At 43.3% G+C, this 20,503-nt stretch overlaps 1 protein-coding gene across 3 annotated transcripts in view; it reads right to left on the minus strand.

The window, feature by feature from the left end:
* The window catches only part of RASAL2 (RAS protein activator like 2), a 222,855-nt gene extending 203,897 nt beyond the window's left edge, over positions 1–18,958 (minus strand). For all 3 annotated transcript variants that reach the window (XM_081865100.1, XM_081865102.1, XM_081865101.1), the window contains exon 1: positions 18,778–18,958. In XM_081865100.1, the coding sequence (XP_081721226.1) occupies positions 18,778–18,943 (166 nt within the window). In that variant the 5' untranslated portion in view covers positions 18,944–18,958. The remainder of the gene's footprint in view (positions 1–18,777) is intronic.
* Positions 18,959–20,503: the final 1,545 nt, after the last annotated feature.

Genomic DNA, 20,503 nt, shown 5'->3' on the forward strand with positions numbered 1-20,503 from the left:
TCTCTTTGAAAGCAGCTGTCAGGGAACTGCCATCTGAGAGTCAGGTGGTGGAAGGGCTCAAGGAGGCTAGGAGAGCTTCGGATGATGAGGAAGGAACCAGTAGGGGGAGAGGGAGAGTTCCTGCAGAAACTCAGTCGGAGGAATGGCTCCAAGATGCTTCCAGTGAGAACAGCGGGGAGGGCTCAGGACCTCCGCTGGGGACGCCTACTCCGCGCAGGAAACTGTCACGCAGAGAATGCAGAAGGAGAGTTTCCGTCAAGGAACTCTTATGTTGGCGTAAATTCTGGAAGCGCCCACTGACGGATTCTGCCAGCGATTGAGGTAGCCATGCACCCATGGCTCCGCGGACTGGGAGAGTTTAGGAACTGATGGCAAAGCTTTGAGGGCTTAAACGCTTACGCACGAGCAGCCCCCTTTTCCCATTACAGCAGCTAACTAGGTAGTTCTAATTCTGACATTTAGTCCGTACGTATTTCAAACAACCAGATTCTAAAAAGCAAGCACACGCTAACTGATATCTGGAAAAAGGTAAAATCAAGTCGTTCATTTGGGGGTTTGAGAACTTTCTCTTGTATATCTAGTTTTTGAATCTAACTCATTTGATGACTGGCCCAACATTGGAAATCATCTTTTGTAAATATGCATTTATCTATCTGAAAAAGCACTTTTCTATCTTGCAAGCAGCTTTAATATTTTGGATTTAAAGCTTTTTAAAAAGGTGCCAGCAAACAGCAACAATAACAATCTGGATTTTTTGATATTTCGATAGACTAGATATTGTATGAAGAGATAGTTGGCCATTACAACATGGGCCAATATATTGCTTTATGCATGTTTGGCGTGTTGAAGGCTATGCAGTTATGTTCCCACTTGAGAGAACTAAAAATAGGTCCAAGAGCAAGTACTGCCTGCTCTCTTAAAAAAGTGTCAGATTTCCTTATACTCCAGTTAAAAGCATAAGTAGCTTACACCATGAAATGTAAATGTGAAGTTTAGACACCTTATTACCCATGTTATCTATCTTTTAATCTGAAAAGCGTTACCTCTGGAATGGGCCACAGGTTCCCACATCTGGTTCAGAATTAAACTTATGAAATCAAGGCACCCCAGGAAACTCGGTTATATTAACAGTATACAAATGAAATAAATAATATTTCAAAGATAAAAGCAATGATGAGGAGAAAAATTAAATACATATTTTAAAAGGTGGCATCTAATGAGAGCTAGGAATTTAAGTCCGCGTTCTTCAGTCAAGGACATCCTGTTCACACCGAGTGGCTTACCCCAAGCAACGGATCTGCCACTTGGACTCAAGAGTGAACATATCCACTCAGAGGCACCTGACAACTCATTTTGAGAGCAGCAGAGAAGTGTTCTTCTGACTGCTCCACAGCAACGGTGAACATTAGCTTCCCTCCGTACCCTTGGCAACAAACCTTAAGCAAGTGTTCTCCACTGCTATTATAAGAGATGGTTCAGTTTTCCTTTGGGGGGCAGGGATCAGTGGACTTCTAAAAGCCACTTACCATACCAGGTTAACGTGTGATCACTTGCACAAAGCAGCCTCGCACCAGACAACAAATGTCTACATCACTAGCATACCCAAGAAATCATGAAATCAAAATAAATGGATGAAAGCATGCAGTTCTTAAGCATTCGGAACAAATGCTGAGTGCTCACACCCAGGACAGAGGGGACTCTCCACAAACTCACAAGATTATGACTCAGTTTTCAGCAGAGTCACTACAGAAAACTTAGTGGGAGAATAAAGGAAGGGCCTTTTAATGACCTTTCTTCCAGTCAGGCTATTGGCAGCAGCCATGACAGATCAAAGAGATTGGCAATCTTTCTCAGTTCATGACAACGAAACTACATATAAAGTCCCTCATTTCCCAATCTCCTTGCTGTTACCTTCAGATCAATGCCAGTTATTCTGAATAAAGATTACCCATATACTAAAATTTCAATAACCAGAATTAAAACCCTAAAATCTGGTTGTTGTTTTTTTAAAGAAAAAAATCACATCATCAACAAAAGGGGTAGGGGTAATGAGATGCAACACAGGACAGGGCTTCTGTGCCTTTTAGAGTTGTATAGAAGATTTCAGCAGGTTCTAGATTGTTTTCCACACCATATATAATGTAAATCTTAACAAAGGGGGAATGTGATTAGTTTCTTGGGCTCATCAAAGAAAAGTTCCCAATACTTTGCTTGTAGATAAGAAGAACAGTGACCTTGGGGAAATGGTTATGGGCACCGGTTTAGGGGACAGGCTCTTGAGCTAGAAGAACCTTTGGTCTGATCAAGCAGGGTTTGGTATTTGTGCATGTGTGTTTAAAGGAGGCTCTGTGTATTTACCATACATTTAAAGCACATTTCCCCCCTTCCTCAAAGAAGCCTGAGAACTGTACCTTTTCCCTCACAGATCTATAGTTCCTAGCACCCATAACAAACAACAATTCCCAGGATTCTTTAAATGTTTGGTGTGCATCACTGTTGTATCTCAAGTTGAGGATCTCTTGGGCAGAGTAGAGAACCTAGTGTTATTGCAAAGTTGTGTTGTGCAAATCGGTGTCTGGCAGTCTGATATTTCAACTAACTGACACAAATTTAATAAACATGGTTGATTTATAGATCCACATTTGCTTTCTTTCAGGAGACCCTTTAGGGACACTTAGAAATGAATTCTATGATTCTATAAATGAGAGAGTAATGGGAGAAGGATGTCTTTACATTCTGCTTGCATTAAGTTTCCGAAAGTATCTGGCTTACTACTACTGGAAACAGGATGCCAGACTAGATAAACTCCTGCCTCTGCTACTATGTTCTTCCGTAGAAGATTCCAAAGTTGTTTGTATAAAGAAAGTAAACCTGAATGAAGTCTGAGCAACAGCATGACTGTTGTACTTAACCAGCCATCCAGAGCACTGTGAGAAGACTTCATTTCTACAGGTAGGTTCCATCACCACTAGCTTCCTCCTTACAAACTACAAAGGAGAGAATACAGTGGTGCCTCGCAAGACGAAATTAATCCGTTCCGTGAGGCTCTTCGTATAGCAGTTTTTTCGTCTTGCGAAGCAAGCCCATTGACAGCTCAGCGGATTAGCGCTATTAGCGGTTTAGCGGCTTTTAGCGGATCAGCAGATAAACGGCTTATCAGCGGATCAGCTGATAAGCCGCTTAGGGCTTAGGAAAAGGGGGGGGGGAACCCTGCAGGAACTCGCAAGACATTTTCGTCTTGCGAAGCAAGCCCATAGGGAAATTCGTTTTGCGAAGCGCCTCCAAAACGGAAAACCCTTTCGTCTAGCGGGTTTTCCGTCTTGCGAGACGTTCGTCTTGCGGGGCACCACTGTAATCTATATGGAGAATAAATACTTTATTGTATCACATTGGCATTTACTGTGCGATTCTGTATAGCACTCCTCAGGAGTCCAAATGAACTGAATGTGGCTTGATCCAAGGTAATTCTGTACAGCCTCAGTCTTTATTCCTGATTTGTTCTAGATTTTCCAAAACCTGGGAGCCATTGAAGATTTCAATTATATGAAGTTCTATTTTCCTACATTTCCTGGGACTCTTTCTGAAAGAGGATCTACAATGGTATACAAAAGTTACATTTCAAAAACAATAAAAAGCAGCAATAAAAAAACTGAAAAAGCAAAAACAAAAACAGAGCCATCATACACAATAGACAAATATTAAAGAAAAAGCCCATTTGAACACGATGGCCCTCAGCAACATGCAAAAAAGGGGCCTATATAGGAGCTCCTAAAACTGTTTTAAGCCTGGGTGCAGCAACCAAGTCAGCCTCAAACTTCTGATTTGTCTTGTTAACATTTGCAGGCTGAACAAGCAGGAACATACCCACAGATCCAGGACAAACTATGACTTTAAAACACTTACAGACTCCACTATCAACCTGAAGACTGAATCAGAACAGATGTGAGCAATTTCATCTGCCCAGCAAACTGGTCGCAGCATGCATGCAAAGGGCACCACCTCACACCCATAAGTCAAGACACCACAAGCCCCTCGCCATCTGGAATAATTAAAGGGTGATGATACACACTGCAAATGCAATGGTAGCAGCCAAGTAAGATATTTTCCCCACCGTTACTATCATTACTACCACAGAGCAGGCCCCCAAATGGCAGAGTTTCATCAGACTCGTAATGAAGCTTTCTATCTGCCATGGGCTCCATGATCACTGCAGATGGTGACAGCAGTCACGAAAATAAAAGACGCCTGCTTCTTGGGAGAAAAGCGATGATAAACCTAGACAGCATCTCAAAAGGTAGAGACACTGCCTTGCCGACAAAGGTTCGTATAGTTAAAGCTATGGTTTTCCCAGTAGTGATGTATGGAAGTGAGAGCTGGACCATAAGGAAGGCTGATAGCCAAAGAATTGGTGCTTTTGAATTATGGTGCTGGAGGAGACTCTTGAGAGTCCCATGGACTGCAAGAAAATCAAACGTATCCATTCTTAAGGAAATCAGCCCTGAGTGCTCACTGGAAGGACAGATTGTGAAGCTGAGGCTCCAATACTTTGGCCACCTCATGAGAAGAGAAGACTCCCTGGAAAAGACCCTGATGCTGGGCACAGGGCACAAGGAGAAGGGGACGACAGAGGACGAGATGGTTGGACAGTGTTCTCGAAGCTACCAGCATGAGTCTGACCAAACTGCGGGAGGCAGTGGAAGACAGGAGTGCCTGGCATGCTCTGGTCCATGGGGTTACAAAGAGTCGGACACAACTAAACGACTAAACAACAACACCTGTCATTTCTGCTGTATCCAGAGTCAAAGGCTAAAATGCTTCCACTACAATCCTTCTTTACATTCTTAGCAACCAGGTTCTATGCATCGTTCGCCCCAATTGGGCTGGCATAGACTCAACTTATTGGAGCAGGGGGCAGAGGGGGCTTGGTCGCCTTACATTTTATGACAGCTTCCTAAGCTGCTGTGGACAAAGGCTACAGGGGAGAGCCAATTCAACCAAGAACCCACCACCTTGATCCCCATAATCTGAACACAGATTGTTATTGTGTCACACATATTCCATCAGCCTCTGGGGGGAAAGTGATATCAAGAGTTCACAAACTGTGCTATAAGGAATATACTTAGGTGAACTTCCACCAAGCACAAAGCAACAACAGAGCTGTTCTTCCTTCTAATCCAAAGGGAGGCAAATCAAAGGCAAATGTAGACAGCACATTCCCAGTGCTTTCTACCTCCAGAGAGAAACATACAAGAGGAGAAAAAATCCTCATAGATTCGTTATTGCAAATCTGTCTCTACCAGTGCTGAAGCCTGCAAGTACAAAGGCTCTCAAAATGGCAGGTGGGTAGGGAAGAATAATTTCACAGGTCACCAAGGATTTTCCAAAGTCAACCTAAGCTCTATCAGAATACATTAATCCCAGATGGGAGGTATATTGTGTTAAACAAAATCTACAATAGCAGCTACATGGAATTCATTTGAATAATTACAATAAGTCAATATGCCACCCTCCTGTATTAAATACAGTCCTAGACCTGTAAATATATGTTAGTATATATTTGGGAAAATGTTAACATAGTACAATAACTCTAGTAATGGGGCATTTCGTAAATATAAGTGTGTTTGAGCAGTATACTGTAATTCAACAAGGGATATATTTATGCTTCAAAGGTTACCTCTTCATTAAGATAAATGTGCACATAAGAGACTATGTTTCTATGGAAATGACAGTTGCAGACTTGGACATAAAGGCTGCACGCATATGAAGCCCTAAAGCACTGCTTACCACTACGTAAATGAGCCACAATGAGCCTTGAGCTTGCACATGACTCCGGCCCGCATCCTCCCCCTGCACAGCCAGGAGAATGGCTTCAGTAGCAGTTACTTCCAGTTTCCTTTAAAGCCAGCTTGCCATTTTGCTCAAACTGGGGGTTACTAACTATGGTTAGTTCAATCAAGCCAGTTTCATAACCCATGGTATGAAGTTGCATTATGTGAAAGGGACTATAGATAACAATGAACCACGATGAACCATGAACCAGGCACAAGGTCAAACTGAGTTTAAACAAGAACACACACACACACACACACACACACACACACCCCTCTTAAGTTCCCTTCCTAAGCACACAGGAGGAAATACAAGGGTGCATAAATCCAAAGCTCACTGTAGCTCATTCACATCATGCTAAACCATGGTTTATGGATGCAACCACATTGCAAACAACCCCAAATTTATACACAGATTGTAGTGACTCTTCAATTACTGCAGTATTTGCAAGATGTATAGACAACAAATCCATAGGTTACCTCTTTTGTTTGTATAGAAAACCATGCAAGCAACTAACTCAGGGATGGGGAACTATAGCTCTCCAGATGTTGTTGGGCCCCAGGTTCCTCATCTGTAATCCAGCCATATTCAGAACACAAAAAAAGCTTGTAGTATTTGTGAGAAGTAGAATTAAGCTACCCAGGAAAAAAAGACTACTATGTGTAAAACTTTTTAATCCAGTGCCCATTTCTCACCATCATCCTGTCCTGATTTGGTGGCAAGTTGCTAGGCAGCATGAGGACATTGCCGCCTTCTGTCTAATATTTCACAAAAGAACCCACCAAGTATTTGCTGATTCCCAAGCAAACATGGTGAGAAGGAAACATATTTGCCATTCCCAGATGCATTTCTTTGAGCAAATCCTTCTACAAGAAGCTTAATATTTACTGGTTGTCTAATGTGCATCTGCTCTGAAGGGTTTCATCTTCTTCAAATGGTGAAAGAAACCCAAGAAACATGGTAACTTCACCAGCTTTGCGCAGAACTACAGCTGGTCTGAGAAATCTACCACTCGTTGAACCTTCAGTTCCCTTTTCACCAGTTTTCATTTTTCTTGTTCTGTCCTGACGCATTAAAGGACATTACACAGGATGCCAACAAATGCGGAAAACTGCTGCTAGTCAACACTTCCAACAAGCTGAATACAATCTGAATGTGGTACCCACTGGCAGCAGATCTCAACTGCTGATGAAGAGATGCCAGGGATGCAGGAAGCACTTCTCTCTCAGAATAATCTCTGCCCAAGGGTGCTTCCGTTTCACTCTCTGATGTTCAACAGAGGGAAATATAATAAATGAATCTCCAATGTACCAAAGATACAAAAATGCATCCAACTTTAAATATAAGCAGAGTGCTAACTCATTAATCAATCATTACCAGTGTATTATCTGGAGGGGATGAAAGAAAAATGGATTAGCTTCACAGCATGGTCTGTTGGGGGGGAAACTTGACTTCAAAAGCCCATCAGAAGAGCCAAACAAGGTAAGATATAAAACACAGCACCTCTTTCACTGTTTTCTTCTTTTTAAATATCTGTGCAAGAAGGAAGGGTTCATCTGGTTCTTGAATATGTCAGGTGGAAAGATGATTAACTTCCTTCCCCATTCTGTTTTCCCACCAGAAATCCCACATATAGAAGATGCTACTTGCCTCCAAAGGGAGCATTGCCATAAAATGGCACTACAGGAGCGGGGGGGGGGGGAGTCATAAGATATTTACTGTTAACTGTTACAAAAATGCAGCTTTGGATATACAGTGGTGCACCGCAAGACGAATGCCTCACAAGATGAAAAACTCGCTAGACGAAAGGGTTTTCCGTTTTTCGAGGTGCTTCGCAAGATGAATTTCCCTATGGGCTTGCTTCGCAAGACGAAAACGTCTTGTGGGTTTGCTTCCTTTTTCGTAAAACCGTTAATACCCGGGGAATCCACGTTCCGCAAGACGAAAAAATCGCAAGACGAAGCAACTCGCGGAACGAATTAATTTCGTCTTGCGAGGCACCACTGTAGGCATAATCAAATATTACAGGATTCCAACACCTGACTGTGTGATCTTTCTCAGTTGCTAAATTTATTTAAACTCTACTTCCTCAAATAGGAATAATACTACCTCATTTCACACAGAGGAATGTGCTATTTAAGAAATAATCACATAGTAAAAGAGTTTGATATATATATATAGTGCCTTTTATTTCCCCAAAGAAAAAGTCCAGTTACTAATTCTGACCAATACAGAGGTCATTTGGAATGACTCAGATGGCTTCACATGGATAGATCTAAATTGCTCAACTCTTGATAAACCATCCAAGTTGTTTCAGCATGCAGTCAATGAAATATTCCTTTCCAAATGTAGGGCGTTTCCTCCCTTTTGGTCAAAGCATGCACAATGGTGGCAGCTTGCTGTGTTGAAACATACAAGTGCCCTGACCCCATAGAAAAGAGAGAGGTGGAAGTTAAAATTAGCAGCAGAAGGGGTGCATGGTGAGGTCTGCTGAACCCTGAGCACGCCTGCTATTTCTCTCTCTCCAGCTCTTCTACAAGTGCTTTTCAACCAGCTGAGCATGCTTTTCACTTCAGGACTTTGTTAAGGAGAAGAGAAGCAGGAGGCAGGGGTTCTCACTCCCACACACCCCATTTGCTGTTAAAATCAGATCCCCATCCCTTCTTTCTACATAACTGGGAAGTTCTGCATTCAAAAGTATAAAACTGCAACCATCCCATCTAATTTGGCCGTTCCGGAGCTGTGGCATCAGTACTCATCACCAAATCTGCCTGATGTACTGAAGAATGAACTAGTCACATATAGCTAAAAGCCAAATAATGCTTTGAGTGAGTGGTTAGAATTGTACACAGATAGTTTCAATTCTCAAATGTATTGCAGCATGGAGGAACAGGAATCAAAGAAACATTCAGCTATCAAGTCAATCCTGTGGCTCCTCTAAAATATCAGTGACAAAAGGAAAATTTACAACTTGAGGATATTTTAAAAGGAAGTAGATCATGGTCAGATGCTTCACACCACATCATTTGGAAACTTTCTCCAGTGAAAGAAAATCAAAGAAAAGAAATTAAAACCAAGCTTCCAGGATTACTACGCTTTTTATAACTTACAACATGCATAAATTGTGCCATGCACATGTTTATTATCGTCACAAAGGAAAAGCTTCTGTAAGAAAAGTTACAGCAGGGTGCATATGGCTCACATGGCCTCAGAATAAAAACAGTCAAGAGCTAGTGTATATTGAACAGGAGGAGTCTTAGTTGGGAAGTTCCCCGTTCAAATCCCACCTCTGGTTTTAGGCAAGTCACTATTCTCTCAGCCTTTGCTGCCCACAAATATGTGGGATCATGTTGACCGGCCTGTTGCAGGGAGTACTGAGATAATGCCTGTGAAATGATCTGAATACTCTAAAAGTACACTGTGAATCCATAAAGTCGCTTTGGGTCACTTTTGTGAGGAAAGTGACTAACAAATATTAATATATAAATACAAAACTCACTGTAAGTACTGAATGGCAAGCTATGTGCTCTTTCTCCTCTTACATATATCATAACCCTAATAAATCAGGCATAGTGGCAAAAGGAAGAGAGGAAAGCAGAACAGGCAAGAAGAAAATCTCCTGTTTGTGGGTGGGACACGTGGCGATGGCTGGGACTTCTTTTCGTCTTCTTTTTAAAGCACAGTTTGGTTGTCCACCGCAAGTAGTGATGGCTCTGCTATCAACAACCAGCCATGTTCACCCTACACAGCACCATTATTATTATTATTATTATTATTATTATTATTATTATTATTATTGCCCTAGTGATGCCTCTCTAGAATGATGCTACGACATTATGGGGCATTATTCCAAATAAGATATTGCGGTGGAACATAATGATGGGCCAGACCACCTTTAACAGGGCCATCAGCCACAACACCACTTTTAAAAAAGAATGGGGGCAGCCACTGCCACGAATCATAGTAAGCCCATGACTCTGAAAATTGATAATGCCCTTCCACAAATAAATCCCACCCACCCCCGGAAAAAATGGGGCCTATGAAAGCCTGGTAACATATTCAGCTCAGCACTATTCCTTACCAATATGGGTTGGGCTCTTAACCTGAGGTACCACTTTAGCTAATGGGGTCTCCCGCTGCCGCCGGCGTGCAATTTCTGTTCTCATCCTGAGTAAAGTTCTTAACCCGAAGTACTACGTCCGGGTTAGAGGAGTCTGTAACCCGAGGTGCTTGTAACCCGAGGTACCACTGTATATTGATAATCTCAACAGCCTTGTGATCTACTAACACTGGTTCACAAAAGACAACAATGAAAGCTGAGTTAATTCATGCTGAATTTAGAATTATACCATTTGAATGGCAACCATGACATGAAATTGTATGACTAGGTTATGGTCCCATTTATTTTTTCTTCCAGTGGTTTAAACATAGCAAATAACATTTAAAAAGAGGTAAAAAGTTTGTTTCACTGAAACTTTAAGAAGGCGATCATACTAAATGCAGACCAACATACTGGTGGCCTTTCAGTATGCTAAGCAGAGAGACAAAAAAAATTTTCTGCTTTAAAGATGAACTCTAACACTTGTATGTCTTATAAGGATTAAGCTTAAAGTTGCTTGAATGTTCTCTGTGGTTCATCCTCTTAAAGACACAAGACTAATTACTTCTATACTTAGAGGCATAAACGAAGAACAGTAATAAAAGGGAACCAAGCAGATCCAGCCATGAAGGATAACATATCATGCCAGAATTTTCAGTACACGAGGAAAATTAGGTAGCAAACTGAAGAGTTTTCCTAGATTTCAGACAAAAAAACCCGGCAAAACCCTATTCTTGAAGCATCATAGTCCAATAAACCAATCTAGCTAGGAGGAATTGTCCAGTAAATGAGCATGGCTAGAAGAGCATCCATTAACCACATATTTATATTCTACAGCCCTATTTGTGAGCTTTGATAAACACTACTTCAGCCTAGATATGGACCCATAAACTATATAGTTAACTTTTTTCTAAAACATTTACTTGAAAATTAATCTCCCCTCTTCTGCTTTAAAGGATGTGATTCTGATCATAACTTGTGACACATATAAGCAACTGCTCCTTGCCAGCCATGTATGTTTATTTTGATTTGTGTTAACCCAGTGCTTACTGTCTGGCTACAAGACAGTCAAGATGCATGTGTGAAATATATATAAAACATTATTTTTAGTCTGGTGCTTCAATCATGACTCATTAGGGCATAAAACTGTTAGGATATAGTCCCGTTCCACCTTAAAACGAACAGGCTGTTGTGTGTCACATGCCTGTTTACTTCCAGCTCTCACTGGGAACTTCCGTTTTGTATATAGCTTTTTTGTTGCTGCTGTTTTGCTGGACACGAAGGCAAGCAGACATGTTTTCCTTTGCTCCTGAGCTATGCTGAATAAAATGCTGTATATTTTGCTTGCACATCTCTCTGTCCGCCTCTTCTGCTGTGAGGTGTTTTACACACTCTGCTGACAAGAGCGTGCACAGGTCTCTAAACGTATCTGAGGCTCGTGTCGCTGACTGACTGATGCTGTTCCACGGGAGACCGGTGATCGTCCGGAGCCAGCTGGGGGCCTGCCTGATGCCCCCGACTCCCCAGCAGTATCCCAACAACAGGGTTATGGGCCCAGCACGCTTCCACTCCACTTAATTTTAGAAATCAGAAATTGTCAAAATTGGAAGCAAATTGGATTTTTTTTTTTAGGTTGCATGGATAATTTTGAGCTAATGGGCTCACTCAGCCAATCCTTAAATTGGCAAGGGAGGTTCTTTCTCACATATGCCCATCTGAGCCAACTATACCACTTTACCAAGGTATTGTCTATGACTGAAGAGGCAGTGTTACTTCTAGATCATCTCTTTATAATTATGGGAGTCTAAGAATATTTGTCTTTATGTTCAGTTACTATATCATTGATTTATTGTCTGCTATATAAAACATTATTTGATAATATAATTGAATTATTTAAAATATTTTTGCATACTCTCCTCCCCTTAAATGCCAATAGAACTCCAAGAAGTTGCATTATATGTTGGTTTTGTAATACAAACATAAAAACAATACTGAATCCAAAAAATACAGAGTAAAATATGCCAGAATATCTCCACAAACTTTACATCAATTGGTGGGAGCATGAATAGTGAACTTTTCAGGTTTGTGTGTGATTCAAACGTTTTGGAGAGTAGGGTTCGGGAATTACTTCCCTGTTATGGGTATTCTCCTTGCATTGTTGCAATCTAGATAAGGCTTATATGCATGAATGCTTCTGAAAGAGACTTGGGTTGTGTGGAAAATCCAGGAGCTGCTTCTTAACGATCACAAATATAAACTTTTTTGTAAATCCTTTCTGTGCTTGGTTTGTAGCTATAGAATTTGCGTAAAAATGTAATTTCTATTAGATAGTGATAGCTATCTGTTTTAGCATCAAGCATCTAGTTGCAGACTAGAAAGACATCCATTCAATTGACATGAAGCTTGTGAAGATATTCTGTGTTTTTTTTCCGAACAATTATCTAGAATTTCCTCTTTCCTGTGACATCTCAACAGATTTTTCCAAACCTTGGAAAAAAGCAGTAGATTTTTAAGTATTCAATATCATACTCATCAGCCAATCATTTGTGTATTCAATCACTGGCAGCAATCATGCAAAGTTCAGAAAAAATAAAAGAGCGACTGGTGAAATGGGAGAACATGTTTAGTTGATTTAGGGCTCTTACTGAAGAGAGAGCAGGCAAAGACCTTGGAGTCACATTGAAAGCACATCCCATAGTGAAGCCCTTCCTTTGCACACACACCACGGTCACACTGCCAGCCTATCACCGCAGCTGGTTATTATGATGCATTATTTGCAAATCCGTTTCCCAGTGCCTACAAATACAAGCTGTATAGCCTCTATAACTGGAGGAGTCCCTGAATGAGCTCCCTGGACAGATGCAAGCCGAAAAGCACACCGTACCTAGCACATATACAAGATTAATCAGCTCTGAGAAGTGGCCAACAATTTCATTTCAAATTAAGTAACTGCTTCTTCTAACCACGCTATTTTTGAGCAAAGTACCTTTCAATTGCAACAATTGGAAAATCCACTCTCTGTATCTGTAAGGACACATGGGGAAAACTGAACCATGGGTGGCTATTATATTAATAGCTCCCCTGACTGCAATGTTAGAAGAGTGATGCTTAGCATTTCTTACACAAGACAGGCTTCCCCTCCAGAGTCATTCATGGCACAGAGTGGTGTTAGCCATTCCCAATATTTACTGGGAAATACAGATCGCAAAGGTCAGACTTAGAGCCCATTTCCCTTTGCTCAGTGGGCATACTTACTCACTAACTACAAAAAGCTCCACAGTTCTATAAATATATACATACTAAAAACTACATTTTTAGTACACCAGCATGGAATTGTTTTGATTTGATTACTAATGCACAGAAACATATCCAGGTCACTCTATGCAAGGCAAGAACAGGATTAAAATGATCTGAATATATATATACTTCAACCTAATTTAAATAAAACAGGATACTGTGGAAAGGAAGCATATACTTTATTTTCCCCTAAACAACTTAACTTGCCATTTCTGTAGTCCATTTTGATATTAACCAGAAATAATTACTTGTTGCCTTTGGGTTACAGAATCACTTCTTAACCCAATCATGCTTGAAAAATCATTGTATTCTTTCATAGTTTTTAAAGTTGAAATGTTTTTGTATCTGTGCAGCTTACATCAGCAACCTTTATCTTCTGGTTAGCTAATTGCAGTCCGTCGCTGAACAAAAAACCTATGACTTCATCAACATTTTACATGTAGCTAACTGGAATATTCATCACTCCCTATGTGGATTCTCAGTGTTGCACCTTAAAACAGACATATTTGTAAATGCCTCCATTTTATTTACTGTATATGTACATATTAGCCTAGGCGGGTGTGCACATACAAACTCATCAAACAAACAGATTCTCATTTCTGTTTAACATACTGTATTGGGAAGCAGGAAGGACTCAGACTTTACAGTAAGCCCCGGCAAAGAAACAACAATTAAAGCTTCCTCAAGAAAAACTAGGACATTGCCTGACAACCCACATTCTTGCTCATAACAAAGGAACGTATAGCCAAAGCACAAAGGAAAATAGAGGAAACTGAGCCTATGTAAACCTGCAGCATGCTACTAAGGCCCTAGGGAGAAAGAATCCCAGTGATAATTAACAGAAGGAACAGGAAACCCTCTACACTGGACGCTCGGGTTGCGAACGTGATCCGTGCAGGATGCATGTTCGCAACCTGCAGCGTCTGCAACCCTCAGCGGCGTGTCTGCGCATGTTGCGATTCGGCGCATCTGTGCATGCGCAAAGCGAGATTTAGCACTTCTGCGCATGCGCAACCGCCGAAACCCAGAAGTAACCCGTTCCGGTACTTCCAGGTTTCGGGGGTCCGCAACCCGAAAAAATGCAACCTGAAGGGTCTGTAACCCTAAGTATGACTGTATTCTGAGCAATGGTGAGGAGGTATGAGGAGAAGATACAGTGGTGCCCCGCAAGACGAATGCCTCGCAAGACGGAAAACTCACTAGACGAAAGAGTTTTCCGTTTTGGAGGTGCTTTGTAAAATGAATTTCCTATGGGCTTGCTTCGCAAGACGAAAATGTCTTGCGAGTTTCTGCGGGTTTTTTCCCCTTTCCCCCCCTTTTTCTAAGCCGCTAAGCCGCTTATCAGCTGATCCGCTAAGCCGCTAAAAGCCGCTAATAGCACTAATCCGCTAAGCAGTCAATGGGCTTGCTTTGCAAGACGAAAAAACCGCTAGACGAAGAGACTCGCAGAACGGATTCTTTTCGTCTTGCAAGGCACCACTGTACATTCTGCATTCAGACCCACATGGTAATAGAAAAAATAATAAGGAAGAACTTGTGCCCTTTCTGGCAAATATGCAAACCTTAGTGTGAAGGGTTTCACTTGAGAACATTTGTTCTACACAAGAGAAGCTCCAGGCTGTTTCTTCTTATGGCATGCTCCCATAGGAACTGCACTGGACTTTTGGTGTAGGGGGCTGTCTTCAAAGGATACACACATCGCCAGAGGAAACACCAAACATAACAATGAACCTGACGGAGACAATAAACAATGGGCAAGTAAACACCCTGCTGGTGCACGGACCCCTCAGGGCTCATCTCCATATTCTTCTTTCAGAGAAGTAGTCAGTGGAACCAACCAACCTCTTGCAAGACAGTGAAGGCAAAGGTAGTAATTGCATGTCTTGAGTAGAAGACAGCTTTTGTCCCACATACTCTGCACTTTTAATAACAGTACCCCTACTTTGTAGGGGATGCAGGTGGCGCTGTAGTCTAAACCACCGAGTCTACGGCTTGCATTGCAGTGGATGACCTAGGTAACCCTCAGGGTCTCTTCTAATTCTACAGTTCTACGATTCTATGGGGACGTGGGTGGTGCTTTGGGTTAAACCACAGAACCTAGGACTTGCCAATCAGAAGGTCAGCGGTTCGAATCCCCGCAATGGGGTGAGCTCCCGTTGCTCGGTCCCTGCTCCTGCCAACCTAGCAGTTCGAAAGCACATCAAAGTGCAAGTAGATAAATAGGTATTGCTCCGGCGGGAAGGTAAACGGTGTTTCCGTGCACTGCTCTGGTTTATCCAGAAGTGGCTTAGTCATGCTGGCCACATGATCCAGAAAAAATTGTCTGCGGACAAACGTCGGCTCCCTTGGCCTGTAAAGCGAGATAAGCGCCGCAACCCCAGAGTTGTTTGTGACTGGACTTAACTGTCAGGGGTCCTTTACCTTTTTACCTCTACTTTGCTACTAATATGAGTTTGACCAAACTGCGGGAGGCAGTGGAAGACAGGAGTGCCTGGCGTGCTCTGGTCCAGGGGGTCCATGGGATCACAAAGAGTCGGACATGACTAAACAACATCATCTCTACTTTTCTCCACGTATGTAAATGGGAGCTAATTTTTTTAAAAAAGAGGAAGGTGCTATGATGCCCAACACTGTGAAGCTGAAACCTCAACCCTGACACGTGACCTCAACATCAGGTCTTCCCCTAAGTTAATGCCAATCACTTACTGCAGCACCTTAACTTTCCTCTACAGAAGTCAACAATGGCCATTCACTTTTATGTAATAAAGTAAACTTTGGCTGCTATAGTGATGGGCATTTTACAGATTTATTAGGAGGCAGTTTGTCTAGCAGCCTATAGCATTCAAGCACACTGTCTAGCAACATTTATCATATTAGCACACAGTCTCTCATAGTAACAGAAGCCAGTCCAATAAAAATTATCAGCTTACCCATTTCATCTTCCTCATTGTCTACGGCCAACTTGGCAACAACTGTCCACAAAATTTGCCTAGAAGCCCAGCAACATTTAAGCGCTCAGCAAAAGATCTTTATTAGCAAACTATTTAATTGACAAGGAAATCAATAGTTTACTCAGAAGCAAAATACTACCCAGTAAATTAATACTTTAGAACAAAGTATGAAGGTACAGAATAACAAAAAAAACCCCACCCCAACCCCTGATTGCTGTCTTGTTTTAAGACTGAGTCACAATATATTTCTATAACAGAGCGAACAGTATGGCTAAAAAAAGCTGAGTCTGGGAATAGGCAAGGCGTACTGATACAGATTTATTTTGGGAGGTTACATACCAAGGAGGATTTGAAAAAGAAATAGGAAATAACACTGTGTCTTGTACATCAGCCAGATCACTAAAGAATTTAACATCCTTTTTCCAGGCTCTCATCAACCTTTTCTATAAATAAGGATGCCAGTTGAATGCAAGTCAGTAAGTACAAAACCACAAGATGAACAATGTCAGTATCTTCTAGCAACTCATTAATAGTCATCCAAAATCCAGCTGGAAAGGGAAGAAAATAAGGCTTTACTCACACTGCTTCTCTTCTTGATTTCTTGCAAGCACAAAGGACTTAAATACCGATTACAAAATGATAGCATTCCACATCTAGATCCTGGGGTGCTTTCAACTGAGCATCCTGTACTTGACTTATTCAAAACTAGTACAAAGGGCAGTTTGCTAATAATTATCAGCTTCTTAACATTTCAGAGTACATTGAATAATCACAGAGGAGTGTTTCCTGTCATATAATCACAGAATTGTTGAGTTGGAAGGGGTCCTGAGAGCCATCTAGTCCAACCCCCTGCAATACAGAAATGTTTTGCCCAAGGTCTGCCTGCACATGTGTTCAAGTTACAGGCTTGGTTGTTTAAAGCCTATGAATTTAAAAACAAATAAGCCACTATTTAGGCTGCAGTCATGTAGTATGCACACTTACCCAGAAGTAAACACAACTGAACTTAATGAGCTTATTTCCGAGTAGATATCCAACTTTAAAACTGATATTAGTTATGTGTTCAACCATAAACAATTCAATTGTGGTTGGAATTTCCCCAAGTTCAGAGTGACATGAACATGAGATATTTTTGGTCATTTATCAGTATCATTTATCATGCTGCTGGGTCTGTTGGAATAAATACCCAGAGATCTGACAATGGGACTGTATGCAGCAGCACATTCTGCAACCTAATCTGTTCTTCTGCAAACATGATTTCTGAAATTAACTGGTTGGCTCTTTCTAAATGGGTGGGGAGGAAGCTAAAAAGAAGCAGCCAGGAGGTGGGTATCTCTCTCTCACACACACACTCATAAGAAGTTACTTTGTTTTATCTTTTTGTTTCCATAAAAAGCAGCTTCCACTAAGGAATTCTCTTAACCCTTTGGTTGGTGATCAGTCCATGTTGAGGCAGTAATATGCAGCCAAGCCAGTACCTGCCCAGAGGAAAATTTTCATGGATGCAAAGAAAGGAGTACACCCGTAATAATCAAAATGCTTATCAAAGACATTATTGGATATTGTCACAAGGAAGGTAGAGAAGCAGGCTTCATACAACAAGGTTAGAAGTACAGAAGTTCCAAACAAAATTTTGCCATAAGCAACCATGGGAAGATACTTAATATGAAGGTCACTAATCAGTCCAGAAGTAGGATACAAAATAAAAGAAGCATCACTATTATTAGCCAGTCAACATTTGTCTTAAGCAGCCTTGGGGCAACCTTGGGGCAGATACAAAAAGGAGCTGTCTGAAAATGGAAAAGAAAAACATTAGAAAGGCTTGTGCTGGGAAAGAGGGCGGGGGAGCATGAGGCAAGTGTTTCCAAACCAGTGGGCTGAAACCTGAGGGTTAAGTTGCCAATATCAGGATCAGCGTTGCCCTCCAGGGCGTTCAGAAAGGTGGCTTTCAAGCCCAGGAAGAAGACTCACATATGGCCCTAAAGCAAAGGCACATCGTCTTAATAAAAGGTTTAAAGGATGCTGAAGGTGAACGCACAACAGCTGTTTGGTGCTTATGAGAGGGAGAAGATACGATTGGGGTGTGGGGGGGGGGGAAACAATGCAAAAAGAAAGGTCCGGGGCATGTGAGGGATTTGGTCAGCGGCACCCTGGAGTCGCACCTTGAAACACACCTGAGATAAGAGACGGGGGTGGGGTGGGGGGGTGCGTCTCCAGGTAGATCGGCGCTGGAGTGCCAACTCTTCCATCTTTGAAACGAAGCGGGGGGGGGGGCGGCGGCTGTATACTTACCTGACGGCGCTCCCCAATACGGGGCTATGAATGGGGTGCGAGATGTGGATGGGGGGGGGGTGGAGAGAGAAAAAATATATAGTATCTCCCACCTCAGATCCAGATCCGTGAGTCGGGGGCGGGGGCGGGGGGGGGAGAGAGAGGTCGCATCCAGGCGGAGAGAGGAAGGGGAAAACCCACCTTCTAGGCGGGAGGAGGTGATGTTGCTGAGGGAGGTATTTTTTGGGGGGGTGGAGAGGGGGGGGGGACCGCGTCCAGGGGGAGCCGAAGGGGGCGTGTGAGGGGCTGGGGGGGGGAGGCGCTCCTTACCGTAGACGCGGAGCCAGCCCTGCAGCTGGCACACCGACTCCCTCAGGATCCTCTCCAGCGTGCTGGCCGCCCCGGCCAGGTCGGCGGGCCCCGGCAGGGAATTCCTGAGGCGCTCCAGGCAGCCCTCCGCCGCCGCCGCCGCCGCCGAGGGCGCGCCGGGCTCCATCCTGACGCCGCCGCCGCCGGACGCCCCGCTCCTCGGTCACTGGACGCCGCCGCCCCGCGCCGGCTCCATCCCGCGCCCGGCGCCGCCTCCCCGCTGCCCGGGCTCCTTCGCCGCCGCTTCTTCTCCCTCAGACCCGGCGGCATCGGCGGGCGGCATTCCCAGCGAGGGAGGCGCGAGCAATGGATCGCCGAGCCAGCCGGCCGGGCTCCCCGCCTGGAGGCAACGGCGTGGACGGGCGCGAAGGCAGGGGGCGGGGGGGGAGAGGGCTCGGCCAGGCGCACTCAATCGCCCATCGACGCGCACCGAAGTGGCTCGGACGCGCCCTCCCTCCCCAGCCTTCTCGCGGTAGAGGCTGCTGATTGGTTGTATGCAAATGAAGGAGGGCGCCCCGAGGGGGTGGATTGGCTGTATGCAAATGAGGGAGGGCGCCCGGGGACTCGTAGTTGGTTCGCCGCAGTTGGCGGCGGCGGCTGCCGCTGTTGCTTAGCTGGGATATCTATTTATTTATTTATTTATTTATTTATACGCCGCTTGGTTGTTAGAAAGACGGTTCACAGAAAGACGGGGCAGTAAAAGCAGAGGAGACTTCACAGCCCTCCTTTAAAACACACACACACACACACACACACACACATCAAGGGAAGTAATAGTGCCACTGTATTCTGCTCTGGTCAGACCTCACCTGGAGTACTGTGTCCAGTTCTGGGCACCACAGTTCAAGGAGGACACTGACAAACTGGAACGTGTCCAGAGGAGGGCAACCAAAATGGTCAAAGGCCTGGAAATAATGCCTTATGAGGAACGGCTAAGGGAGCTGGGCCTGTTTAGCCTGGAGAAGAGGAGGTTAAGGGGTGATATGATAGCCATGTTCAAATATATAAAAGGATGTCACATAGAGGAGGGAGAAAGGTTGTTTTCTGCTGCTCCAGAGAAGCGGACACGGAGCAATGGCTCCAAACTACAAGAAAGAAGATTCCACCTAAACATTAGGAAGAACTTCCTAAGAGCTGGTTACAGATAGGTAGCCGTGTTGGTCTGCCATGGTCAAAACAAAATAAAAAAATTCCTTCCAGTAGCACCTTAAAGACCAACTGAGTTAGTTCTAGGTATGAGCTTTCGTGTGCATGCACACTTCTTCAGATACACTGAAACAGAAGTCACCGGACCTTTCTATATAGTGAGAAGGTGGGGAGGGGTATTACTCAGAAGGGTGGTGGGAATGGGTGATTGGCAGATAGCTGCGATGAGCCTGTTGACGACTCTTAACGACTGCAATAGGTCTAACAGGAAAAAGCAAGGGGTGAGAAGGTGAAAAATGGCTTTGTCATGTATAATGAGATAAGAATCCAATGTCTTTGTTCAAACCAGGTCTCTCCATAGTTTTAAGTTTGGTGATAAGTTGCAATTCAGCAGCTTCTCTTTCCAGTCTTTGACAGTGGAATTTGCTGCCAAGGAGTGTGGTGGAGTCTCCTTCTTTGGAGGGCTTTAAGCAGAGGCTTGACAACCATATGTCAGGAGTGCTCTGATGGTGTTTCCTGCTTGGCAGGGGGTTGGACTCGA

The sequence above is a fragment of the Podarcis erhardii genome (assembly GCF_964252035.2).
Source record: "Podarcis erhardii genome assembly, chromosome: 6".
Lineage (NCBI taxonomy): Eukaryota > Metazoa > Chordata > Lepidosauria > Squamata > Lacertidae > Podarcis > Podarcis erhardii.